Source organism: Jaculus jaculus, chromosome 6 (genome assembly GCF_020740685.1).
Source record: "Jaculus jaculus isolate mJacJac1 chromosome 6, mJacJac1.mat.Y.cur, whole genome shotgun sequence".
Taxonomy (NCBI): Eukaryota; Metazoa; Chordata; class Mammalia; order Rodentia; family Dipodidae; genus Jaculus; species Jaculus jaculus.
In genome coordinates, this window is record NC_059107.1 from 34203896 (window position 1) to 34224292 (window position 20397).

The window sequence follows — 20397 nt, forward strand, 5'->3', positions numbered from 1 at the left end:
TGTTAAGTAATTATAATAGAGAGCAGTAAGAAACCCTTAGTAAGGAAAGCTATGCCACACGGTCTCATGTAGTGCATTCTAAATTACATCTGGAAATATAATAACATTATAGACTCTATGTTCTTATCAAGGCCATAACTCAGAAACCCACGAAAGACAGGCAGGAGAACAAATTATACGTTTTTCATTATAGCTGCTGCCTTCTATGGATAAATAACACATTTGGGTAATATGAAACAGGACGTGAGTTTCTCTATTAACTAGACACAAACGATGTTGGAGAGATGGCTCAGCAGTTAAAGGCGTTTACTTGCAAAGCCCGACGACCTGGGTTAGATTCCCCACTACCCATATAATGGTAGCTACACAAAGTGGTGCGCGTGTCTGGAGTTCATATGCAGTGGTTGGGGCCCTGACGTGACCATACTCTCTCACTCTCTCTTTCTGCCTCTTTCTCCGTATTTTTTTCCTCTCTCAAATAAATAAAATATTTAAAAAGACTAGAAGAAAAACAGGCACAAAAAACCAAACTTTCTTTCTTCCCACCATCTATAAATAACTACCTTCGACCTCAGCTATCATAATAGAAGCTTTTTACTTGTTCAGATCGTGATGATCTTGTTGGGAGCTAGTGAAGCATACTCTGATTGGACTAGCTGGTCAGTATTGTCATGGGCGAAAAAAGCAGCGTGGGGATTCAGACACAGGGAGGTTCGTTGGGGGACTATTTCTGTGATAAGAAAATGTCTTTTTATGTCGATGGCTACCTTGACTGCTCCTGACCCTGGGAGCTAAAGAGAATTCAGCCTGCTTTGGACTTGGATGGAAGAAAAGACACATTCATAAACATTTTATGAAAATTGGGGCTTGCAAACTTTGGCTTAAACATAAGGACCTCTTGGGATGGAGATGGCCAAGTTTGATTTCCTAGAACTCACCTCAAAAGCAGGATGTGGATGGGAGAGATGGCTCAGCAATTAAGTTACTTGCTGGCAAAGTCTAAGGACCTGAGTGTAATTTCCCAGTGCCCACGTAAAGTCAGATGTACAGGGTGGTGCATGTGTCTGGAGTTTGTTTGCTGTAGTAGCTAGAGGCCCTGGTTTAACCACTCCCCCATCCCCACCCCTTTCTTTCCATCTCTCTATCTTAAATAACTAAATAAAAAATATTTTTAAAAAGCTGGATCTAGGGCTGGAGAGATGGCTTAGTGGTTAAGTGTTTGCCTGTGAAGCCAAAGGACCCCATTTCGAGGCTTGATTCCCCAGGACCCACATTAACCAGAAGCACAAGGGGGCACACGTGTCTGGAGTTCGTTTGCAGTGGCTGGAGACCCTCGTGCGCCCATTCTCTCTCTTTCTCTCTATCTGCCTCTTTCTCTTTCTGTCACTCTCAAATAAATAAATACAAACAAAACAAAAAAAATTAAAAAAAAAAAAGCTGCATGTAGTCATAGAAGTCTGTAACCCCAGTCCATGGGGAATGTGGCAGAGGCCAGAAAATCACTGGGGCAGCTCTGGGTTGCGGGAGAGAACCTCTTTTAAGGTAAAATCAGATGATCGACAAGTGGCCACCCGATGTTCTCTGACATTGGCAGACACACACATGAGGCTTGTATATCTGTACACACACACACACACACACACACACACACACACGCACGCACACACGCCACACACCAATAACATTAGGGTTTATTTGATTTTTGTAGAGGTTATATGTAGCCACAAGAGGGCTCTCTTCCTCCATAACGGGAGCACATGTGCATGAAAGGACTTCCAAGGGCAAAAGGTCACCCACCAAAGCCAGGACAACAATGTGCTATGCTTTGGGTTGGGTGAGACATCACACTTTTCACAGAGAAACAGAACTCCTGATGGGCAGCACTGTAGCCGGAATCATGACATTCAGCACGTTCAGTTTTTCCTTAGTGAACGTGGACCATTAGAGCAGAAAGCACACACTTATAAAAGTCTGAATTTGGGACTGAGGCGAGGGCTCAGCAGTCAAAGGTGCTTGCTTGCAAAGCCTGCTGGCCTGGCTTCAATTCCCCAGCCACCTATGCATGGCAGAGATAAAAAGTGGCACAAGCATTTGGTGTTAATTTGCAATGGCAAGAGGCTCTGGCATACTCACCCCCCACCTCAACACACCACACACACACACTCATGCACACAAATAAATGAATACAAATTTTAAGAAGTCTGAATAATTTGCCGGGCATGGTGGCACATGCCCTTAATCCCAGTATTTGGGGGGCTGACGTAGGAGGATCGCTGTGAGTTTGAGGCCATCCTGAAAGTACATAGTGAATTTCAGGTCAGCCTGAGCTACAGTGAAGCCCTGCCTCAAAAAACTAAAGAAAAAGAAAGACGTCTGAATTTGATAATCCAACAAACACTGGGGGCACAGGGATTCCCAGGCATATTTACAAGGAACACAGTTTTCCATGAAAGACAGCAGCGACTCAGCGTTTCCGTCCCACGACCCGTTCTTTATGGGTCATGGCTATAACTGACCACAAATGTTGTGTGGTTACCAGAGTCATCTGCTTTCTTCTCACAGAGACGTGTGACGTTCAAATCCTTCAGGAAACAGCAGCTGCCATCAGTGAATACTTGCTAAGCATCCAGCTACTTTTTACTGGCAACCATAAAAAAGAATAACAGTTGTTCCTTTGTCTTCCCATCTTTGTTTTTTACAACGGAGGGTACAGTACTTGACAAGTAAACAAACAAAACCGGACAAAGAAACAGTTCTAAAAATAATTAATAACTCTTTTTTTTTGTTTTGTTTTGTCAAGGTAGGGTCTCACTCTAGCTCAGGCTGACCTGGAGTTCACTATGTAGTCTCAGGGTGGCCTTTAACGCACAGAGATCTTCCTACCTCTGCCTCCCAAGTGCTGGGATTAAAGGTGTGCACCACCACACCCAGAAGGAAAAAAAAATTCTTACCACTTACTGAGTATTTAATATTTCCAGGGATAATGCAAAACTTCATTTGCATTATCTTTAAACCAAAACTTTAAAAAATATTTTTAAGTTTTATTCATTTATTTGTGAGCAAAGAGAATGAGGGGAGGGAGGGACAGAAAGGGTCGGAGAGAAAGAATTGACATGCCAGGGCCTCTTGCCATTGCAAACAAACTCCAGATGCATGCACCACTTTGTACATCTGGCTTTATGTAGATGATGGGGAATTGGTCCTGGGCCAGCAGGCTTTGAAAGCAAGAACTTTAATCACTGAACCATCTTTCCAGGCCCCAAACACACCTTTTGACAGAAGTATTATTATTTCTTTTACATATGAGAAAGTGGAGGTATGCAGCAGTTAAGTAAGCAAGATGTCCCAGTAATCATAGTAAGCTATTGAACTAGGATTTAAATCCAAGACTTTCTAATTCCAAAGTCTGAGGATATGGCTAACGGGCTATTCAGCACGATGTCCAGAGTATAGCAGGCCAGGCTTCTCTCATGCACAAAGCAGTCTTGCATGTCTGGAAACATTATGAGGCAGGATAGGAAGGTGTAAAATAAAGGAGACAAGGAAAAAGGGGAGGATCCCTTCAATCTGGGTGAAGTCTCTCACCAGCTTAGAGTCAAGAATGCCCATGCAGTTAACAAAATGTGCTGTGGAGGTCTACTTGACAGAGGCACTGTTCTACAGGGATATGTCAAAAAAAAAGAATGCCGGGTTGGAGAGATGGCTCAGTGGTTAAGGTACTTGTCTGCAAAGCCTAACGACCTGGGCTTGATTCCCTAGCACCCCCATAAAGCCAGATGCACAAAGTGACACATGTGTCTGGAGTTCGTTTGCAGCGGTTAGAGGCCCTGGCATGCCCATTCTCTCTCTTTCCCTCTCTCTCCTTGCAGATTAATAAATAGAATAACAATGAATGTCAAAATAGCAATTAACCATGTTTAAATCTAAGCCTATGTTATCTATGAGTATGGCCTTACTCGTTCCTCAGACTTAAATCTGTGATTTTTCCGGGAATCTCATAACTAAAACCATAACCTTTGTTTATAATAAAAACATGCGTTAACTTCCTTGTACAACCCTTGTGACCTAAGCTTTCACCTTTTCAGTTGTAACTTTGTCCAACGCACAGCAGGAGCCACCCTGTGATCTTACTGAAGTTCCTTAGCAACCCTTTGAGACATGAAACCCCCCTATTCACACTTGGGTGTCTATTTTTCCTAAGTACTTCTCTCCCTCTTATTATTATTATTTTTAATTTTGTTTGTTTATTTATTTGAGAGTGACAGACAGAGAAAGAAAGAGGCAGAGAGAGAGAGAGAGAGAGAGAGGAGAGTGGGCGCACCAGGGCCTCCAGCCACTGCAAACGAACTCCAGACGCGTGCGCCCCCTTGTGCATCTGGCTAACGTGGGACCTGGGGAATGGAACCTTGAACTGGGGTCCTTAGGCTTCACAGGCAAGCGCTTAACTGCTAAGCCATCTCTCCAGCCCCTTCTTTCCCTCTTAATGGCCATGATGAAAAACTATGTTAAAATCTCTTCCTCATGAATTCCAGCTTTTCTTTCAACTGACTTTTCTGTGGAATAGTCAAGAATTGCAGCTTTGCCTAAGTAGAACCAGTCAGGCTTCTTCTACAGACAGCAGTGACCCCACTTCACAGCTCTGAAAACTTCTCTGTTGGGCAGAAAATGGAACAAACAAAGCCTGTATGGTCTTGTGATTTGAAAGAATTAGTGTGCCTTGTAAGAATCTATCTCACCATGAGAAAAGAACATTGAAGCAGAAAAGGACTTATCTCTTCAAAATTGGGAATCAAATAGCAAAGAAAAAGAATGTCGGCATGTATTCTCCCTTTAGAACTGGATCCACACCAGAAAAAAAGTTATTTCTTAAAACAAAAATAACACCAACAATCTAGAGAAATGCTCCAAGAAGCTTTCCAAAAAACAAACATACTACTATATAAAGAACAAAACAAAACAAAACAAAAAACTCTCCAAAACAAAAACCCATTTCTAAGTCACTGATTAATCCCACACTCTAAATTATCTGTCTGCCCTGTAAGGGGGGGTTGAAGGGGGCGGGGGGTTTCTTGGCATCTGTATGCCCAGCCACAGCAGCCAAAATGTTCCAATTTACCATGTTCCAAATCCCATGTTGTGAGACCAGCCCCAAATAAAGTGCCCCGGGCAGAAGGAACACACTGCCATCTCTGGTCACCACTCACCATAGGTGAAGTATGCCACTTCGGGAGGCAGCGAGACGTTGTGCAGGGTGACGTCCTGGACGTACTGGTCCACGTACAGCTGGGCCTCACTGGCCTTGAGGAAGGCCATGAACCGAGCCGTGAAGGAGGCCACGAAGATGGACAGCATTCCGAAATCTAGAAGATTCCACAGGTGCAGCACGTACTCCCGTGGGCCCTCCTCCCAGATTTCCTTGCATTCGGACCAAATCATTCCTGTGGGAGAGGCCAGGCCCATGGTTTAGTTTCCTTCACATTTTTAATCGTAGGATGGCCCTGAGAGAACCAGGGTACTGATGACAACGTCAGCTTTTCCCAGCTGGTCAGCCAGGCTTGATGTGCCCAGTAGTGCAATAGTGGCATGTCTATTAAGAGGGTAACTAACTGCTCTATGATTGGATTTCAGGAGTTCCTGCCTGATACTGAAAACCTAGTTGCAAGTCTATGGCTGGGAAGGTCATAAGTCGTAGGTAAGGTGGGGAAAGCCACTGCTACCATTGGCTAAACAAATATATCATGCCCATCAAATTGCCCTGTAGTTACTTATGTTTATGTCCATATATTAGTGATGCTTTCACTTTTGTCTAGAGAAACTTCTCTCTTCAGATGGTGGTGGCTACTGGAGAAACTTAGAACTCCTCAAAGTGTTGAGATGTAGTGACAGTTGAATGTTCAGCACCAAGTGAGACATTCTACCACAGCCTCCAAGGACTCGGGGACCATTGAGGAAGAGAGGACAGAAAGAATGTCACAGCCAAAGGATGGGGAGGGGTGCTTTGAATGCTGGCTTCCAGACACAAAGTGATCATTGCATTCATGTCCTCACAGTGGTTGTCACTACCTGCACAAGACCTGTGTCATCCGGGGCAGGGAAGAAAAAGGAGGGTTGTGGGAGAAGATTGTATAAAATTATTTTTCCCCACTAGTACACTCCTCCTGGTGTGTCTGACACCTCTGGCTGGCTGCCAACAGAGATCGCCACAGTTCTGCAGGTCCTCCTCAGTCTGACTCAGGTCCATTCTGCCCTTTCCATTTTCAGCCCTGTTTTCTTACCTCAATGCAGGTCATATGGACATCAACTTTCCTCTTCTGACACCTGCAGTGCATTCACCATTGGAACAAGGCTCTAAAGTTAGAATATCAGAATCTCCTGTCATCTCCCATCTAGCCTGCGCTCCAGTAGAGAAGGTCTATGTAATTGTCCCCAAACAGTGCTCTCCCCAATCATTTGCCTGTGCACATGTATGTGTGTACGGGCATGCCAGGCTCTCCGGTATCTGCAAATGAATGCTAGATATTTGAACTTGTGTCTGACTCTATGTGGATGTGGGGGAATTAAACTTTGGCTGGTAGGCTTTGCAAACAAGTATCTTTAACAATCTAGCCATACTCCAGTCATTTTATTAAAAAATATTTGTATTTGTATGCAAGCAGAGAGAGAGAGAGAGAAAGAGAGAAAGAATAAGAGTACGGGCATGCAAGGGCCTCTTGCCACTGCAAACGAACTCTAGATGCATGTGCCACTTTCTGCGTCTGGCTTTATGTGGGTACTGGGGAGTTGAACCTGGGCCAGGAGGCTTTGCCAGTAAGCACCTTTAACTGTTGAGCCATTTCCCAGCCTCTTCAAATATTGATTGATTGATTGATTGAGCTATGTGTATACATGCCACAGCACATGTGTTGAGGTCAGAGGATAACTTTGAGGTGTCTGTACTCTACTTGCTTTGAGACAGAGTCTCTTGCTGCTGCAACCAAATTGCCAGACTGCAAATGAATACGAGGCTAGCTGGCCTACTAGCTCTGGGTGCTCTCTGTCTCCCATGGTCAGAGGCACGTTGTGATCACAGGCACATGTCCCGCTTTGCATCCGACTTTACGTGGGTGCTGGGGAACTGAACCTGGGACAACAGGCTTTGCAAACAAATGCTTTTTAAAAAAAATATTTTATTTATTTATTTATTTGAGAGCGACAGACACAGAGAGAAAGACAGATAGAGGGAGAGAGAGAGAATGGGCGCGCCAGGGCTTCCAGCCTCTGCAAACGAACTCCAGACGCGTGCGCCCCCCCTGTGCATCTGGCTAACGTGGGACCTGGGGAACCGAGCCTCGAACCGGAGTCCTTAGGCTTCACAGGCAAATGCTTAACCGCTAAGCCATCTCTCCAGCCCCCACAAATGCTTTTTAAATGGCCGTGCCATCTCTCCAGCTTGCTTTATTGCCTCTCCATAGACTGCAAACCCTGTAAACTGGCATAGGCCCACGATCTAAAACAGTGCTCTTTGAGGATTCAGCTCCTGCAAAAGCCTGGAGTCAAAGACACTGCTGGCAGCAGACACTGATGGAGGCTCTGTCCTCGCCAGAGCATGGCCAGCTTGGTCTCCGCCCGCCTCTGAGCCCACGAGAGTGAGATGATTGCCTTCGCTCCTCTGGGACTTTGCCCAGGGACTGTTTTGATCAGCACTTTTTTCTTTTGTGGTGAAAACAGCCTATCAAATAAAAGGAATTGAAATGTTTTTCCAAGGCAAAAAGTAATTTGAGAGCAGCTGTTTAGAGAAGAGTCATGCCTTTGTTTGTTGAAGATGAAACTGGAGTGTATCCCCCACAATGAGAAATACCCCCAAACTCTACAGGTCTGTTTACACAATTTCTCACTGTGCCCACCCCTCTCTTTTTTCTTGACAAGGTGACTTTTGAGTATATCCTCTCAAAATTTGTGCAATAATAATTCATTAAGATCATAATTTTCTTTCCGGGTGTGGTGGCGCACGCCTTTAATCCCAGCACTCGGGAGGCAGAGGTAGGAGGATCGCTGTGAGTTTGAGGCCACCTTGAGACTACATAATGAATTCCAGGTCAGCCTGGGCTAGAGTGAGACCCTACCTCAAAAAACCAAAAAAAAAAAAAATAATAATAATAATAATTTTCTTAATACTGAGATATGCTCACTGAAATACACTGTTTTTTAAAACATACTTTTATTTATTTGCAAGGAGAGAGAGATAAAGGATACTTGAGCCAGGGCCTCTTGCTACTGCAAACGAACTCCTGATGCATGTGCCTCTTATTGCATCTGGCTTTTTGTGGAAAATCAAACCCTAGCCATCAGGTTTTGCATGCAAGCTCCTTAGCCACCGAGCAATCTCTCCAGTCTCTGAAATACACTTTCATGTGTTTATTCAAATTTAAAAGTTATTATAACATCTATTGCAGCCTGGAAAACATGTTTGCTACTTTCTTCTTCCAAATTCAAATCACCACTGTTGTAGTGAACTTGCTTCGAGCTGGGCTTTCGGAGCATTGCAGGCTATCACTTGGTGATGATTAGCTTTAATTCAGGAAAACCTGGGTTCCAATTCTACCTTGACCATTTACCGGCAGAGTGACATCCACTCAGTTCCATGATTTGCTGTGGAACTGAGACTTTATATTTATTGAGTTGATGTTTGACAGTAACTTCAAGCACTAAAAGCTCTATGGCTCTGAAATACAAATTAGTTTCACCGGGCATTGAAAATCACTCCCTCCATGGTGAGATGCCTGCATCAGTCTTCGTAGATTTGAATGTTAATTTAAATTATTCCAAGGCCAAACGTTAAAGAAACATGGGGCCAAGGGTTTGAGCAGCAGGAAAGCCTAATGAAAAAAAGAAATGTGTGAAATTATACACTTTAGTGAGTGAAATTAGGCTCCCTGCTTCCAAAATGCCAAGGGTGGTTCAGGATTTTATACTGTACGTGAGCCTCGGGGTCTTTTGCCTTCAGTATGTCAATCAGAGAAATGTTTAGACCTTAGGGGCTCAAGTGGTAGAGGGTGCTGAGGGTTTGAGCATCCTTCAGGCGAAGTTCCCATCACTGGGGAAGTCTGGAGCCCAGTGAACCAGGTCACTAATCATTAAGAAGATTAGCTGGCAGCGGGAGCATGCAGGAAACCTCAGGGGGGGATGAGTGGTTGGAGATAGGCAGCTCCTTTTCTTTAAAATTATTTATTTATTTATTTGCAAGGAGAAATAGAGAGGGAGAAAGAGAGAGAGAGAGAGAGAGAGAGAGAGAGAGAGAGAGAGGGAGAGGGAGAGGGAGAGGGAGAGGGAGAGGGAGAGGGAGAGGGAGAGGGAGAGAGAGAATGGGTGCCACCAGGGCCTCTGGCCACCACAAATGAATTCCGGATGCATGTGCCATTTTAATGCATCTGGCTTTATGTGGGTATTGAGGAGTTGAACCAGGATGTCAGGCTTTGCAAGAAAGTGCCTTTAACTTCTGGGCCCTCTCTCCAGCATGAGGATGGACAACTTCTGAGTGAAGGCCTTTGGAGATGGGGCTTGACAGCTGAAAAAGTGCTCACACCATTCCTGGCCTCCCATGGTATTCAGAAGGGCTCCCCCTTCTAAGTTCTGTGAGACAGAAAGATGTATCTCCCTTAAATAGTCCTCATGCCCTCATCCATCACACCTTCTTTGACTCTTCCACAGGGTCCCACACCTGCCTCTGTTTCCTTAGGCCTCCTTGTCAACATTGGCCCAGCACAGCCACATTCTATGAGCTCAGAGGAGGGGGAAAATACGTCCAGAGGCTCTCCCCACGCACCCTGACATCGCAAACGCTGGCTCAGCTATTGACAGTTTGGGAAAGTTGTGGGGTGTTCGGGAGGTGAAGTCTTGCTGGAGGAGGTTTGTTACTGGGGGCAGGCTTTGGGGTAAGATAGCCCAGCTCCAAGCCCCATATTTAGACCACTTCCTTGCTGCTGCTGCTGTGGAGATGTGATGGCCACTGGATGTCTGCTTGTGCCATGCTTTTCCCGCCACGATGAAACTGCCTCTGATGAACCCAAACCTTTCCTTCCTTCCACAAGCTGCTTTCTGGCTGGATGTTTTGTACCAATAATGACGAGATAACTGCTACAGGGCCCCAGTGAGAACTGGGCCTTCGGACACCCAATCTCAAGCCTGTTTCTTTTCCAGTATTTGCATGGTTTTTGCTGCTAAAAGGGCCATTTTCACATCCCACTCCATCGATGGAATTCTCATTGCAGCTCTATTTGTTTAAGAAACCACTGCCAGGTTTTGGAAGAGACTGGGGCAAAGGAAGCCTTCCATGAAATCATGAAATCACTGTGCTCCTGTGGGGGACGATCATGGGTTAGTGGGGACTTCTTGATTTTGAGGCCTCAGACAGCTTTCTGGGAATGACCCATGTTATCCCTCAGTCCTCCAAGGAGCATCTCTGCACCTCTAGAGACACACTCTTCAGTAGAATACCTGATCAGCTCTTCATCTACCCCAGAATCACTGCTTTGATGCAAGTAACAAAGCCAGGCAGCCGGTGGTGGACATTCTCCAGGCTGGTCTCTGGGTCACTTAGCGTTTCTCCACAGGTTTCCAGCCAATTGCTTTACTGACTAAACGGACGACCCGCAAATTTCCTTTCTCATCTGAGTAGCTCCCTTGGCTCCCTTGACATTATGTCCTCCTGGATGACGTTGTCTCTCTCGCGATGACTTCCTCTTCTCTTCAACCTCCCTGTGCTCATGCTTTCAATGGCCCAGGCTGACAATCTGGAACATTGCTGGGTGTGTTGGCGCACGCTTGAATCCCAGCCCTCGAGAGGCTGAGGTAGGAGGAACGCCACGAGTTCAAAGCCACCCTGAGACTACATAGTGAATTCCAGTTCACCCTGGACTAGAGTGAAACCCTACCTCAAAACAACAGCAAAAAAGGTGACATTTAGAATGTTGTTAATGTTTGGCTGGCAACTGGGTAAAACATTTGGAGTGAAGGAAGAGTATATTTCTATCCAGGTCACACTGTCCTGAACTGAACTGTGAAGCAAAAGTAGAATGACCTCCATGTCCAGGTGAGGAAGTAAGGTTTTAGAGTATTGTCACATGATGTGACCATTGAAAGAAGTCACTGAGAAAACTAGATGGCCACATGGAGAGAAGGCAATGTTCAATGGGAGATGATGAGTCAGCTACAAATTTGTGTGGTGACAGAAAAAACATCCAGCTAATTTAGACAGGCATGCAACAAAGCAGAGGCCACAACCTTGTCAGAGGTGTTAACTCTGTTCAGTGGAAGGAGAACCCGAGGAGATGGGATGTTTGAAGTTTTAAATAGCTCAGCTTACAAAGGTCTCACTTTAGCAAGGACACTTTGGGGCTGAAGAGATGATTCAGTGGTTAAGGTACTTGCCTGCAAAGCCTAATGAGCAGGGTTTGATTCCCCAGTAACCACATAAAGCCAGATACAAAAGGTGGTGCATGTATCTGGAGTTCGTTTGCAGTAGCTGGAGGCTCTGGTGTGCCCATACCCCAACCCACACTCTGCTTGCAAATAAACAAATAAAATACTAAAAAAAGAAGGATACTTTTTCTTTTAAGGAGGTGTCTGTACTAGGCTCATTTGAAACTCACTCCATAGCCTAGGCTGGCAACAAACTTAAGGCGATCCTCACTGTGGTCCTCCGACCTCATCCTCCCAAGTGCTGGGATTAAAGGTGTGCGCCATCACATCTGGCTAGAAGGAGACTTTTGAGCATCTGGGGGTCTAGGCCATATAGGTCTAGGATAGATAGCTTGCCCAGTGTGCGTGAGGCTTCTAGACATTCAACTCTTGTAGCTCTCTTGGGCTGTGTGTTATTTAGTTAGTAAGACCACATACTGGATTATCTTTTCAAGTACTTGTTCACGATTTTATTGTGCAATGGCATGGACACTTTGAATGCTTTTTCACTCAATGTTTATAAACATAAAAAGGATAGAAATTATGTCAGTATTGTATTTTTGTCAAGAAAACTATCTGGGATAAATACCATGAAGCCAACTTAATTAACTGATCGACTCTTGGTACTGAAAAATTTATTTCATTATTTTTTAAAACTTTTATTTCTTTGAAGTTAAATTAAATTCGACTTTTTGTGTTATAAGTTTATGGTTTGCTAAGACTTGTTTACGGTATCACTGATTGTAGGTCTGACAAGTTTTCATTTGTTCTACTGACACTATTTTCTCCTAATCAACTTTCAGTTTTCAGTATCAGAAAAAATATGAAGAATATTCTCCTACATTCAGTTTCAGCTATTGCTAGTTTTATTTTATTTTGCTTATTCTCACTATTAATAGTTTTTTAAGAACCATATACAGATGAATAGTCCTTCTTGGCTAATAAACAAGGGAAATTGAGAATAATTTCCTAGGAAATCCCAGTGATAGACCCTGGCAGCATGAAATATCACCACAAAGAAAAAAATGTTGCACTCTAATTTTAAAAATTATATTTATATAATTCTACCTGTCAGTGTTAACAAAAATATCTTTTAAGCTGTGCAATTTTACTCCCTGTTTTTTGAAGAACTTTGTTTTCTAAAGCTTTATTTATTTCTTTTTCTTTTCATTTCTTTATTTTTAAAATAAATTTATTGACAACTTGTATACATATACACAATGTGCCCTGATCATAATCCCCTCCCTGCCTTTGTGCCCCATTTTCCCTCCACTGAACCCCTTCTTTCCAATGTAGTCTCTCGGCTATTTTGATACTATTATTTTTCACCTTCCATCATCCATGATAATGCTCACGGGCCCAATATTATGCAGGTCTTGGGCAGGTAATGGCAGCTACTGTGAGGTCATAAATGCACTGTCCTCTTTGGAGAAGATTATATTTAAATGACCAAAACAATGTGTCCCACGCACAAACACTTTACAATCAGATCCAATATATGAGCAAGGAAAGGTACTCCAAGACTTCCACACAAACGTTTCCCATCAAAAATTGGGATTTATGTTATGTCTGTATCTCAGATCACAGTACCTATAAAAGTTGACTTTGTTGGTCCTTTTGTCTGTTATGAAAACATTCAACAAAGAGGGAGAGCTTAGAAGTCAGCATTGCATAATATCCTACTATAATTAAGAGAGGTGAGAATAAAAGATAGAGCAACTTGCTTACCTAAGACCCACTTCATGATGAGCATCTCTGTCCAGGAGAACTGGGTGGTCTTCACCCTGAAGATCTGTTTGGGGTAGTCTGTGAAGGTCTCATTGGGCAGAGTTTTAACGCCTTCAAAGCGGTCCGATGCATTCACCACTAGCAATCCCAAGAAGATTGTAAAAGACACTGCATGGGCCACAAACTTCATGAAAGGGCTCCTCAGGGTTCGTCCTAGCTGGAAACAAAGTGTGTTCAGGGCATGTTAAAACTGGCAGGTACGAGTGTCTCTTTAAAATGGTGATTTATTTATTATTATTATCTATTATTATATTATATATATATTATATTATATATTATTTATTATTATTATCAAGCCAAAATTTAACTAGTGAATCTTCTATCTTGCATAGAAACTACAAAAACTTCCCCCAGGCATTTTCTCTTGGGTTTACATGTGAGATGCTGTATAACTAAATCAATTTCTACTGATTTCAATTTTTTTTTCTTCCAATTTGGAGGTCTTATGGGGAGGAGTGAAGAATGAGGAACGGAGAGACCTGCTATCCTGTTACTTCTGATTGTGCACACACCTCCAGTCACATGGACGTGAGCTTCACCCTTTTTGTATCTGAGAAAACAATGCCTGAGTAGAGGTTATGATGTAACAGATCCTGGTGCTCTGCTGATGTTTCACCCATTAACTTAGGCTGTGCGCTTAGAGGGGCTGCCTACCCCTTTCCTTTATTTGGATCCATTTGCTTAAATCTTTACGCTTCCTGCTAGTGATTGCTTTTGCTGTGTGCCCATAACATTCGACATGAGGGTTGCTTGTTCATATATATATATATATTCATTTTCAACCTAGGGATTATTTACTTTCCAGACATAAAGGGCCCCTAAAAAAATTCAAGGATGAGGCAGGAAAATCACATATTCTAGGCTTGCCTGAGTTGTATTGAGAAACTAGCTAAAAAAAAAGAAAGAAAGAAAAGAAAACCCAATTGTATTAGAGCACATTTACAAAACATAGACTGTGTTAAGTACTTGTGGTTCTAATGAAATGTTCCTCATAGACTCAAGTGTTTTGACTGCTTGGCACCAGCTGGTGGCAATATGGGAAAGTTGTGGAGCCTTTGGGAGGTGGAGCCTTGCTGGAGGAGGTGTGTCACCCAGAGTGGGTCTTGTGGTTCATTAGTACAGTCCACTGGGTGTTCAGAGCTCGGTGCATTTGGACTGCTTCCTTCCTGCTGCTGTGGACATGTGATCCAGGCTTCCAAGTCAGGCCTTTCATGCTTTCCTTGCGAGGATGAAGTTTCCCGGCAAGACTGTAAAGTAAAATAAAGCCTTTCTCCTCTCATAAGCTGCTCTGGTTGGCTGTTTTGTCCTAACAATGAGAAAATAACTGCTAATTTCTCTAGAATTTGATTGTTTTTTTAATGGTTTGTTAATTTGTATGACTGTTCCACACAAGTCTTAAATGTTTGTCTTATTTGGGAGCAAATACTGGCCACATCTTCTCTGTCTGGTCACATTCCATCTAAAGGCCACTGAGACCTTTGAGGGACTAAACTGGGTGCTGTGTACATGGACTCTTTGCTGAAATTCTGTTGAGCCACTTACTTGGGTCCCTTCTAGACTCTGTCAATCTTATCACCCAAGCTTACCCCTCTTCCAGGCATATTAGAAAGGCAAGAAGGGAATCTTTTCTAAAGGGCAGCTCTTTCTCCTGGGAAGATATTCAGTTATTACCATTGGGTGATTAAATGTGGTTCACATTTCACCTTGTTTAGGAGTCCTAGAATGAAATGGTACCCAGGAGATAAGGGTATTGGTCCAACAGAAGGTCGATTAGAGGGGTTTAACAAGGTAAAATTTCCCTAATTATGACTATGTTCAACATAACATTTGTAAATCAGATGGCTTGATAATGTTCTTTTAATAGACTTCACTGTGGCAATCATCAACTTTAATTCCAGCTATTAGTCTAACATGATTTATTATGATTCTGATGCCATAGAACCTATTCATTGAAATTCTATATTATTTTATAATATTTCATAATTGTATAAAAAGTAGATTTTTGTTTTTTTAATCTATAACCAAGATTCACATGTTAAGGATCTCTGATTATGTTGAAAGTCACCTGCATTTACATGTATATTTATTATCATATGATTCTAGAAATAACATTAGAAATGTAAAGAGATGTCTGACAACCCAAAGCCCCATAAAATATATTATAAATAACATTACTATGTATTGTAATGTTTGAATTTATTACATATAACTATATATTGACTTTTGAATATTTCTAGTTTTATTTTTCCTCAGGCAGGGTCTCACTGGCTGAACCGGAACTTACTCTGTAGGCCCCCGGCTGGCCTTGAACTCATGGCAATCCTTCTACCTTAACCACCCAAGTGCTGAGTTAAAGGTATGTTCCACCATCCCCAAGCATTCTTGACAATGTACTAATTTCAGAATGCAGAGATTATATGTAGCGATAAATAAAAAAACTCACATGCATTAAGTAAAGTTAAGCCACGCATGAATCAAGCCATATCTCATTTTGATTTGACTGTTTGGCTGGAGATTGGACCCAGGGCCTTGTGCATGCTAGGCAAGTATTCTACTGTCTGAGCTACACCTTCAAACCCTCTCATTTTGTTTTAAACAGTGTCAAATAGCTAGTTTGAATATTTTAAAAACATTTTAGCTAATGGCATAATATAATGGCAATTTGGAAGCTATTTTTTCCAACAAGGACCCTGGGATGTAGCCAGAAGACATCCTTAAGTCATCATCATATTGTTTCTTATCACTGTGTCTTGTCTGATTTGGTGTCAGGCAAGGGAAGATCATGACTGTGGGGAAGAGAAGAGATTGGAGAAGCTGGAGGAGGGGAGGTTGGGGAGAAGGCAAGGGATGCCAGATCTTGTGTTTCCAGTGGGTCCACAGGAATTTGGGAGAAAGACAGACACTTTACGATAGTCACAGCTCTTAAAAGATTGCTAGCCAGTTACCTGTGAGCTCTAGATGAGGACATGGGGTGCCCTCCCCCATCTTTCCCCAGGTGAGGCATCTGACTCCCTCACTATGGATGTGAGTCAGCCTAAGCTGGTCCTGGGAGTCCCTAGAAGACCCTGCTGTAGGAGATGGATGTTCTCTTTGTTCCCTCTTCCAGGTTATTAATTTCTAGCCGAGGATGAATATGAAAAAATAACTATATTTAATGCAAATTATTAAAAGACTCTTGACAGTGTCCTGTGGTGATTTGGAGGGCTACCCCAGTCTCAGTTTCTGTTTGATGCAGGTCACAGGGAGGAAAAGTGAGATTAGAAATTGATGCTATTTTTCTGTTCTGGGCTTGAATGTATCCTTCCAGCTGGTAAAACTTTGATGAAAGTCAGATGAGAGCCAGTCACTTCACTAGACTTTTTCTTCCTCCTTTCTTCCCTCTTTTTCTTTAAATATCCCAGCTGTGGTTTTTTTTTTTTCCCCAAAAATGTTTTTTTGGAGAGAGAGAGAGAATGGCACATTAAGGCCTCAGCCACTGAAATTGTCAAGCTCCAGAAGATTGTACCACCTAGTGGGCATGTGAAACCTTGCACTTGCCTCACCTTTGTGCATCTGGCTAATGTGGGATCTGGAGAGTAGAACAGGGGTCCTTAGGCTTTGCAGGCAAGTCTTTTAACCACCAAGCAATCTTTCTAGCCCTCTTCCCCTCCTTCCTTCCTTCCTTCCTTCCTTCCTTCCTTCCTTCCTTCCTTCCTTCCTTCCTTCCTTCCTTCCTTCCTTCCTTCCTTCCTTCCCTCCCTCCCTCCCTCCCTCCCTCCCTCCCTCCCTTCCTTCCTTCCTTCCTTCCTTCCTTCCTTCTTTCTTCCCTCCCTCCCTCCCTCCCTCCCTCCCTCCCTCCCTCCCTCCCTCCCTCCCTCCCTTCTTTCCTCCCTCCCTTCCTTCCTTCCTTTCTTTCTCTCTCTCTTTCTCTCTTTCCTTTCTTTCTTTTCCCTCCCTTTCTTCTCTCTTTCCAGACAAGGTATCATTCTGTAGCCCATGCTGGCCCCAAACTCCTAACATCACGTCCTAAGTATTGGGATTATAGAGATATGCTATATCATATCAAGCTTTCCTTTCTTTTCCTTTTGTGAAATTCCTTATTTTACTTACAAGGTAATTTTTAAAATTTTATTTATTCTTAATAAAAGGGTGTGCATATGTACCCCCTCTCCCTGACTCCAATTTTGCTGAGGGTCTTCAGCGGGGTTATTGGTACTTATTGTGGGGACCAAGAGACCTCAGTCAGTCTCTTCTTTTTTGTTTTTTTTTTTTATGAGGTAGGGTCTTACTCTAGTCCAGGCTGACCAGTAGCTTCAGGATGGCCTCAAACATATGGCGATTCTCCTACCTCAGCCTGTGATTAAAGGCATGTACTACCATGCCTGGCAAAAGCTAAGTTTTAAAAATTTATTTATTTATTTGAGAGAGAAGGAGAGAGGCAGATGAGATAGATAAATGAGAGAGAGAGAGAGAGAGAGGGAGAAAATGGTCACGCCAGGGCCTCTAGCTACAGCAAACGAACATAGCCAGAGCTGTAAACTGGCAGCATTGAGGTTTCAGCTCATCCCAAATTCCACGGGTACACTTGTTTTTATCTTTAGACGTACATGTCTATGACAGCAGCTAAAGCATCCCTCAGGGGTGAGGACCACCATAAGCACAAGGGTTTGCATTTCCTGGGGACCTGATCTCTTGACGGTCCTCACATCTCAACAAAGATCTCCTGTGGTCATGGTCACAGTGGATCACACAGAGGATGTTCTAAGTACCATCTTCTAGTCCATCTAGAGGTCCCCTCAGCAGATACCATCCTCACTTTCTGCCAGGAGCCAAGAGTCTCTGACAAGGGCTCAGTTTACAAACTGAAAAGCTGATCAGAGACACACCAGAAACATCCTCAAGGAAACAAGCACATTTTACAGATCTGGTGGTTCTCAAGTTTTAGAGAAACCTGGGATAAATTGGTGTCAAATTCCTGACCATTCCCTCTCAAGTTCTTAATATGTCTAAACTAGGCAGCAAGGTGGTTCATACCTGCACTCCTAGCACTTAAATGGTTAAGATATGAGGATCAGGACTATAAGAGCAGCCAGAGCTCAAGAGCAAGTCCTAGGCTGGTGTGGGAAGGAGACCTTGATGTAGAAATGAAATCAAAACACACAAATATAGTCTAACTTAGAGCTCAGGAACCTTCCCTTTAATGATGAGGGGAGCTCCTCACGTAGGTGTCTCTATGTGGGATGTTCAGTGTGAAACGCATGTTGAGCAACAATGGCATCTAGAGGGTAGGGCTCCTTTGTTTTTGGTGCACATGTATGTCCGTGTGTGTAGGTGTGCACGTTCCACAGTGCACGTGTAGGGGTCAGAGGGCAGCTTTCTTTCAGGTGTTGGTCCTTGCCTTCCCTTTTGTTTTGGGCCAGGATCTCTCGTTTACTGCTTCATGCTGTATTGGCCAGACTAACTGGTCTGTGAGCTTCTAGGAAATTCTCCCATCTCTGCCTCCCGTCTCTCTGTAGAGTACTAGGGTTATAGAAGTCCACCACAGCCTCCAGTTTTTTACGTGGGGTCTGAGGATTTGAACTCAGGTATTCGTGCTTGCATGGTGAGGACTTTAGCTGCCGAGCTATCTCCCTGATGATCCACAGTAGGGATTCTAATGAAAGAAAAGGAAGGGAAAGTTTGTCCTAAGGAAGTTTTGATTTGTCTTTTCTAGCAAAGCCTTGACAGCTCTAAAAATCTGAGTCAAGACTGTTTTAAAGTCATTTGGTCAGTAGCTAAGAGGTATACAGTAAGCCTTGAAGGTTGTAATTCTCTTTTTCTTTTGTTTTTGTTTTACGAGGTAGGGTCTCACTCTAGCCCAGGCTGACCTGGGATTCACTATGGAGTCTCAGGGTGGCCTCGAACCCATGGTGATCCTCCTATCTCTGCCTCCCTGTAATACTCTTTTTCTAAAATATTTTTTTGTTCATTTTTTATTTATTTGTTTGAGAGCGACAGACACAGAGAGAAAGACAGATAGAGGGAGAGAGAGAGAATGGGCACGTCAGGGCTTCCAGCCACTGCAAACGAACTCCAGATGTGTGCGCCCCCTTATGCATCTGGCTAATGTGGGACCTGGGGAACCGAGCCTCGAACCGGGGTCCATAGGCTTCACAGGCGAGCGCTTAACCACTAAGTCATCTCTCCAGCCCCCTGTAATACTCTTTATGTAACTAGACAGCTGTGTGTGCATGTGTGTAGTGACTATGAGCTAATCTCTGGAGCTACAGGCTCTAGGTTTTCATCACAACTTGGCAGTTTTGGTGTAATTTAATCGCTTAGTATCTCAGCTTCTTCTATAAAGTGGGGGAGAAAATATTAAGCCATGCTTGGTGTTGATATAAACAATGAATGATGTAATATCCATAGAAGATTAGACTGGTTCCTGGTTCATAAGAAGACTCAGTACCTGTGTTTACCTGTGGGTAAACTTAAGAGACTCACTCTTAAAAGAGATTCGTCAAGGCGGACCCACAGGCATCTCTGTGGATTTACGCCACGAGCCTGTTTGGAGTACCAGCTGTGTTACATAGAACTGTACACTAGGGATGACGGACATCAAACAAGGTAGAACCGTTGGCCTTTCTGTTCAGAGTCGTTGTTTTCCTAGTGGACAGGGACATAGGTTAGAAACTGGGGAGCAGCACTGCAGGGTGAAAACCACTTAGCAGCAAGGTGTGCAGCTTCTAGCTCTCTTCAGTCCTATCCCAGCAAAGTGGACGTGTGTGTGTGTGGTGGGGGCAGAACTATTGGAAAGGCAACAGCATTGGTGTTCTATTTCCTGACACACATTTTCTCTCCATGGAGGAATTCAAAACTTATTGTTCTCAGCAATCTAGTGTGTCTGTCTCTTTGATAGAGAAAAATGTGGGGGAAATCGAAGCCTTTGGAGCTACTGTCCTCTTCTGGTTGGGACCTGCACTGTATGGATTGAGGACTCCTGTTTCTAGCCATAAACTTTGGTAACACATAGTAGAAATCACCAAAAGATGTTTCCTGGCTTATGTTTTCCCCAGTAGATGAACTTGTTTGGGACAGTGGAGAGGAATCGTGACTAAGACTTTGATATTATTATCCCAAGCAGAAGTTAGGCAGCGGAGGGCATTGAATAATGGTACAATATGAAGATATTACTTTAGACTCTAAAGGTATTTA

The 20397-nt window shown here is 43.4% G+C and overlaps 1 protein-coding gene across 1 annotated transcript in view; it reads right to left on the reverse strand.

Moving 5' to 3' along the window:
- The window catches only part of Trpc7 (transient receptor potential cation channel subfamily C member 7), a 160884-nt gene that overhangs the window by 42986 nt on the left and 97501 nt on the right, over positions 1-20397 (reverse strand). The window contains exons 5-6 of the mRNA XM_004665085.2: positions 13165-13381; positions 5205-5438 (exon numbers count right to left, since the gene is read on the reverse strand). Coding sequence (XP_004665142.2) covers positions 5205-5438; positions 13165-13381 — 451 coding nt within the window. The remainder of the gene's footprint in view (positions 1-5204; positions 5439-13164; positions 13382-20397) is intronic.